The sequence below is a fragment of the Camelina sativa genome, chromosome 12 (assembly GCF_000633955.1).
Source record: "Camelina sativa cultivar DH55 chromosome 12, Cs, whole genome shotgun sequence".
Taxonomy (NCBI): domain Eukaryota; kingdom Viridiplantae; phylum Streptophyta; class Magnoliopsida; order Brassicales; family Brassicaceae; genus Camelina; species Camelina sativa.
In genome coordinates, this window is record NC_025696.1 from 3,446,201 (window position 1) to 3,453,073 (window position 6,873).

The 6,873-nt window shown below is 38.3% G+C and overlaps 2 protein-coding genes across 3 annotated transcripts in view; one reads left to right on the forward strand and one right to left on the reverse strand.

The window, feature by feature from the left end:
* LOC104729902 lies at positions 382–3,374 on the reverse strand. The gene is made up of 11 exons (XM_010448922.1): positions 3,074–3,374; positions 2,942–2,985; positions 2,473–2,553; positions 2,173–2,280; positions 1,855–1,946; positions 1,635–1,709; positions 1,474–1,543; positions 1,148–1,249; positions 955–1,063; positions 797–859; positions 382–711 (listed from the first exon to the last, which is right to left on the reverse strand). The coding sequence occupies exons 1-11, from the start codon at positions 3,279–3,281 to the stop codon at positions 593–595; spliced, it is 1,071 nt and encodes a 356-aa protein (XP_010447224.1). The 5' UTR covers positions 3,282–3,374; the 3' UTR covers positions 382–592.
* Positions 3,524–6,873, forward strand: part of LOC104729903 (potassium transporter 13-like) — a 4,751-nt gene continuing 1,401 nt past the window's right edge. The window contains exons 1-9 of one of the 2 annotated variants that reach the window (XM_010448924.2): positions 3,524–3,964; positions 4,040–4,268; positions 4,373–4,621; positions 4,752–4,802; positions 5,073–5,333; positions 5,433–5,485; positions 5,582–5,696; positions 5,816–6,070; positions 6,336–6,858. In XM_010448924.2, coding sequence (XP_010447226.1) covers positions 3,668–3,964; positions 4,040–4,268; positions 4,373–4,621; positions 4,752–4,802; positions 5,073–5,333; positions 5,433–5,485; positions 5,582–5,696; positions 5,816–6,070; positions 6,336–6,858 — 2,033 coding nt within the window. In that variant the 5' untranslated portion in view covers positions 3,524–3,667. The remainder of the gene's footprint in view (positions 3,965–4,039; positions 4,269–4,372; positions 4,622–4,751; positions 4,803–5,072; positions 5,334–5,432; positions 5,486–5,581; positions 5,697–5,815; positions 6,071–6,335; positions 6,859–6,873) is intronic. The other variant, XM_010448923.2, reaches the window with a different exon arrangement.

Sequence of the window (6,873 nt, forward strand, 5' to 3'; positions counted from 1 at the left end):
GTTATCAGTGCATTTTCTTACGTTCCCGTATATTACAAATATGATAGCACCGTATAACATTTACTTAAACGGACAAAAGAAAAAAAAATGGGTTATCTCGACATCGATGTTCTTTTGCCAAAAATAGAAAAAAAATTATTATCATTGACCAATAATAATAATATGTCGACACGTCCGGTGTCTTTAGGGGTCTTCAGAGTCTGCGCAGAGACATAAATATTTTGTTTATTAAGAGTTTAAGACCTTCTTAAAAGATGACCGATGGAGCTGGTCTCATGAGCTTGATGTGTGTCTGAACAGACCGAGGGATATGACTCATATCATATGAGGTTGAGCAAATGAAACAATTACTATTATAAATAAAAAATGGACAATTTTAGCTGAAATACAACAGTGTAATGAAACAGCTGTATTATAAATGACTAAACAAGCTTTTACAAACAATCTTTGGTTCAGTTGAATAAGCGTCTAAGCGTTACAAATTACAATGTTACAAAGAATTACAATGGTTACAGAGACAGACCATCCTAAGAGACATTCTGTTTGGTTTAGTTTGGTTTACCGGTTTAGGACCAGTATACCAAAGTTTGTCTTAAGTTTTCCCGGATTTGCTAAAAGAAACAAGCTGTTTCTCTCTGTGCTTCTTAACAAGTGCTTCCAGATTCTTCGCCTTCTCTTCTCCATCTTTGAAATGTACTCTTCTTCCATGCCCTGATATACAAAACCGCCATCAAAATCCAAAATCTTCATTTAAGTTAAGCAAATATATATAGACATAAAGGAAAAGTGAACTCACCCGGTAGTAGCCAATTGAAATCCAGGCTGATCAATTTTTCTACGTTCTCGAGCTGGAGAGGCACTGCCACAAACACAAAAACATTTAGATCAAACTTTATTCTTTCTATGTTCTTGAATGAAATATCCAAAGACATTCAACAGATAATAAGTCTTTACCTGAACCGTGATTGTACTGCTCTAATATGCTCAATCCAGACTCTGACATTATCACATGGTCTCCAGTGAATAATGCCTTGAGGGGTTTATGGAACAGGCACACTGATCCCTGCAATATTGTACTAAGCTCTTATCCCGAGATCGTAATGAAATTCTTTCTAACAAATATGTTTTTGCAGTTGGACAAACTTACTGCTGAATGACCGGGAGTGTGTATAAGCTCGACATCTTCATAGAGGCTCCATGGTCCACTTCCTTCTAGCTTTAACTCCACATCAGAGGTCGAAGGTTCAACCTAACAAAGTAACAATATCCCTTACTAGCAGTCAACTAAAGCTGGATTTAGTAACAAAATTCCTAGCCAGTTTGCTTTCTATTTTCTATAGAGCATACAATAATATAGTCAGCCCAAGGACCTTGTAACTCTCTAAGCAAGCTTTTTCTCACAAAATTCAGATGTTGAAAATCAATCAAGAATGTGCAGAAAGAAAGCTAAGTGCGATAAATTCAAGGACATACATCTTCTGAATGCAGAATTCTGGTACACTTGAATCGATCTGCCCATTTCTTGTGATCCGCAACATCATCCCTGACCAATAAAATAGCTTATCCTTATTATAGAGATTACAAGAAGAAAACATGGAGTTTCTCCTTTTGATGTTATCAAATATCAATTCTACCTGTGTGTCAAAAACATGTAGCGAACGCCACCCATCATCTCAATCTTTCGAGCAAGTTTCTCCAAGTACCTAGGACTGCATGAAACAACAAAACCTCGGTATATCAGTTGTGTCGAGTTAATCGCCATAGCAAAGATAAACAGAAAATATTGCAACAATGTACAAGCTACTAAAAAACCAAAGAAAATAAGAATCCATGATGCCTCCCAAAGGCATATACCTATCAACAAGAATATTTCCCTCACGATGAAGGATCAAGTATGAAGTTGCTCCGTAGGATTTCTTGGAATGAAACCCACAATGAAAAACGCCCTGAGCATAATACAAATCTCAAAATTGATTAGCCTCAGGGAAAAGAGTAAGCCAAACAGAAGACTGAGTTCCTTTTGTAGAGCTTAATCAGTTTAAGAACTTAAGATCACTGTACCTACAGCTATTCAAAACCTAAAGGGATGCTTGCAATTATCTAAGCAGATTTAAGTTAACTTGTTATAACTTGTTATCCTAAAAAATGAATGCTTAAGGGATGAGAATTTACAGGAAGTGTGTCTTTGTCTACTGCAAGTGGAAAAGTCTCTTGAGCTTCCCCTATGTCAGCAGGTGGAGATTCAGTGCGAATGGAGCCAGTCGGACAAGATAATAAGGCCTGAAAGAAACATGAAACCATAAGTAATCAGGAAAACCTCACAGAATCGTTCGAAGAAGGGAAATTTCAAATTTGTCTATGAAATTCTAGCAAACATTTCCACAGAGAAGAACCTAAAGGTACCCAAAAACCTCAATGTGTGTTTCAGAGATTCAACAGAACGAAAAAAGAAAATCAAGGTTGCTACGGCACCTGAAGAGCATTGAGTCTTTCCTCCTTACAGGTTGGTTGTTTAATAACGGCAGACATGTTGTCCTTTCGGGTGAATACTTCCTGTGAAGACAAAGCAGAAAAGACAGTTTAAGAATTTGCTAAACAAATCCAAAGGTAATATAAACATCTCCTCTAAAAGCTGCTTTAGCCTGCCAACAAACAACTACTATAACTTGAACATTCTAATTTTGTCTTTCTAATGTAATGATTGTGAAAAGCCAAATAATGAAGCTGATCAAAATCCAGAGTTAGTATATCCTTCTTCGAGATCAAGACTAAGACATCGACTTCCCATTAACCAAAACAAAACACCCACAACTACTTTACCCTACCAACCAATAGATCCAAAAGCTTAAAACAATGGAACTGTTCATAGGACCACCAAAAACGACCCACAAGACAAGAGAAAGATAGGAGCTTTTACAGAGATAGGAGAAGGAAACCTTACCGGAACCATCCAACGACATGTATCACAATCAATACAAGTATTGTCTGCCAAAACAACAAAAAAGCAAATCCATTGTTATTGATTGATCTCTCTTTGTTTCTTCCAATCAGCAATAAAACAGACTTCACTTACCAACGAATATATCTCCTTCGACGTTCTGACTACGTCGTCTAGGGCTCTCATGACTTGTCACTTGAGCTGCTTTAATAGATCCAAACACTCTCCGTTTTGTTAAACCCGTCGAACTAAAAGAGGAAGCTTTTGGTGTAATAAAGATCGGTTCTTTTGAACGAAGTTGATACGAGAGCGACGAAATCGCAGAGGACGAAGCTGAAGCCATGATTGGATGATCGATTTTCTCGTCTCTTTGTGACTTTTGATGAGCGTGTGTGTAGCACAGTCGCTGTAGAAGTCGTACTCATCTTTAACTTCGCCCAGTGTGAATTATTTAAATCTAACGAGATCCGGTTTACTTTTGGTTAAGCTAATTTATTTCGGTTGAATCGTTCAATAACAATTAGACACGTGTAAGCATGTTTCTCAGTCGTGCCAGGTCCTTCTTCATCTCTCTCTCTATCTCTCAATCTCAAATTCTCAAAAAACACCATTGTTTGTTTCCTTGGATTGGATCAGAGAGAGAGAGTCAGAGAGATACGAATCTGAATCTGAAGCAGAATCAGAATCACGAGATCTTCTTCATTGTGTGTTTTCCCGACTGTGATTTCGATGTTTCACGTGGAAGAAGAAAGCAGTGGAGGAGGCGATGGGTCTGAGATTGATGAAGAGATGGACGGAGACGATTCGACGACGTCATTGTCACGATGGGTGTTTGATGAGAAGGATGACTATGAGGTTAACGAAGATTACGACGATGATGGATACGACGAGTATAATCACGCTGATATGGATTCCGATGATGAGGATGACAATGTTGAGCAGCGTTTGATTCGTACTAGCCCTGCCGTTGACTCTTTCGATGTTGACGCTCTTGAGATTCCTGGAACTCACAAAAACGATATCGAGGTTTTACCATTTACTCTTTAAGTGAATGTTCATGATTAAGTTGAGGAACTTGCTAATTTGTTTATTTTTTGGCAGGAGTCTGGCATAGGGAAGAAACTCATACTTGCTTTGCAGACTCTAGGGGTTGTATTTGGTGATATTGGTACGAGTCCGTTGTATACCTTCAGTGTCATGTTCAGAAGATCTCCAATTAACGACAAAGAAGATGTAATTGGAGCCTTGTCATTGGTTATATACACTTTGATATTGTTCCCTCTTGTAAAGTATGTATATTTTGTTCTTTGGGCTAATGATGATGGTGAAGGTATATTTTTGCTCTTTTTCCCTTTATCTATCTGGTGTAAATTTTTGAACTTCTTTTTTTTAAGGTGGAAATGTCTCCTTACTTTTATTGGAAATGAACTGCAGGTGGTACTTTTGCTCTGTATTCGTTGATTTGCAGGAACGCTAATGTTAGCCTTATCCCTAATCAACTTCCATCAGATGCTCGCATATCTGGCTTTGGTTTGAAGGTTCCATCTCCAGAACTTGAAAGATCCTTGATTATTAAAGAAAGACTTGAGGCGTCAATGGCCTTGAAAAAGCTTCTTCTTATTTTAGTTCTTGCCGGTACTGCTATGGTGATTGCTGATGCCGTTGTTACACCTGCAATGTCAGGTACTTCTATGCTGTCGGCTACATTTTTGTTACATATGTCACTTATCAATTATAGGGAAAAAGGATTGTGAGCATTATTACTATTGCATGAATAATCTGCAGTTAAATCTATACTCTTTTTTGGATACAGTAATGTCTGCTATTGGTGGTCTGAAGGTCGGAGTTGGTGTAATTGAACAAGGTAACTTTTAACCGTCCGTAGTTGATGTTCATTAGCCTATTTATGGTCATGAGCATATGATTTCGTCTGACTTCCACAACTTGTAAAAGCTTCCTTGGATGTATGTATTCCTTGGACCAGACAACTCTTTATGGGTTTATAAACTCTTCTGCCCCCTCAATAGTGGCTAATGATTCTACTAAGCTTTCAACAAACATCATAATCTTATCTTTACTAGCGATTGGTGGCCTATTTTTTGTGAAAAGTTTCTGACTGTGGCTTCATTTGCAGATCAGGTGGTCGTGATATCAGTCAGCTTTCTTGTGATCTTGTTCAGTGTACAAAAATATGGAACCAGCAAACTGGGGCTTTTTTTGGGTCCTGCTTTACTCCTGTGGTTCTTTTGTCTTGCTGGCATTGGAATTTACAACCTTGTTAAATATGACAGCAGCGTTTTTAAAGCGTTCAATCCTGCATATATCTATTTCTTTTTCAAAAGAAACTCTGTAAATGCATGGTATGCACTTGGGGGTTGCGTTCTATGTGCTACCGGTAAATTTCATATTCTGGGATATATTTTAAAAAGCTTAAATATATTGAATGATTTTTTGACTAAATTTCATTGCTCATTTCTATACATGTGGATGTCAGGATCGGAGGCCATGTTTGCAGATCTTAGTTATTTTACCGTTCACTCCATCCAGGTAGTTTAAGGAGATGGATACTCATTTCTTGCTCTTTCTTTTCTGATAGTTCTTTCTCATCTGAAGTTTTGATTCAGTGGTAGTGTTTATCTGCAGCTTACTTTTATCCTTCTGGTGCTACCTTGCCTATTGCTGGGTTATTTGGGTCAAGCCGCATACCTTTCTGAAAACTTCAGTGATGCTGGGGATGCTTTCTTTTCGTCAGTTCCAAGTAAGATCCATTAGCTTCCACAGTACGTCAAGATCGACAAGGGTATTCCTTCATTTGCTGGCTTGATTTTACCTCTCACTTCACTTTTCTAACTGTTTGTTACTCTCTTTTTGTTTCAGGTTCTTTATTCTGGCCAGTCTTTGTCATTTCTAATATCGCTGCTTTAATTGCCAGTCGCGCAATGACAACAGCCACGTTTACATGCATCAAACAATCAATAGCACTAGGCTGTTTTCCACGTCTTAAAATCGTTCACACCTCAAAGAAATTCGTTGGACAGATTTATATACCGGTTCTTAACTGGTCCCTTCTGGTCGTGTGTCTGATCGTTGTCTGCTCTACCTCAAACATCTTCGCCATTGGAAACGCATATGGTAATATTTTCTTCTCGTAGCATCTGGTCCGGGGAAATAGAAATATTTGGCTGAAACCCGTTTTAGTTACTTTTAATTAGTTTTACCACACAAGTTATTGAAACTCAAGTTCCTGTACATGGTGGTTGATGTTTTTCTGTTATAAAGATGATGTAATTCCTGTCATTGTTCTTTACTTTCTAACTTTTTTATGCACTTTTTTTTGTGTGGCTTGTCCGTTAAGCCTAGACATATTCATGCTGAGGTTTTTGATTTGGATCTACAGGCATCGCAGAGCTGGGAATTATGATGACCACGACAATTCTGGTGACCCTTATCATGCTTCTTATCTGGCAGACGAACATCATAGTTGTGAGCTTGTTTGCTTTTGTTTTCCTGGCAGTCGAACTAATTTTCTTCTCATCAGTTTGTTCAAGTGTGGGTGATGGAAGTTGGATAATCCTGGTTTTTGCTACAATCATGTTTCTCATAATGTTCGTTTGGAACTACGGAAGTAAACTGAAGTATGAAACTGAAGTTCAGAAAAAGTTACCAATGGATCTACTACGAGAACTGGGCAGTAACCTTGGGACGATTAGAGCACCCGGTATTGGTCTGCTTTATAATGAGCTAGCAAAAGGAGTTCCAGCAATTTTTGGTCATTTTCTAACCACCCTTCCTGCGATCCATTCCATGGTTATCTTTGTGTGTATAAAGTATGTCCCTGTTCCAAGCGTGCCTCAGTCCGAGAGGTTTCTTTTCAGACGTGTCTGCCCAAGAAGCTATCATTTATTCCGCTGTGTTGCCAGGTAAACAAACAATCG

What these genes read in the sequence shown, in the direction of transcription:
- LOC104729902 (XM_010448922.1), bottom strand. Translation starts at nt 3,281, where the DNA reads ATGGCTTCAGCTTCGTCCTCTGCGATTTCGTCGCTCTCGTATCAACTT. An exon ending in TACATGTTTTTGACACACAG is followed by an intron (nt 1,544 to 1,634) that starts GTAGAATTGATA and finishes TTTATTGGTCAG; the next exon opens with GGATGATGTTGCGGATCACA. An exon ending in ACACTCCCGGTCATTCAGCA is followed by an intron (nt 1,064 to 1,147) that starts GTAAGTTTGTCC and finishes ACAATATTGCAG; the next exon opens with GGATCAGTGTGCCTGTTCCA.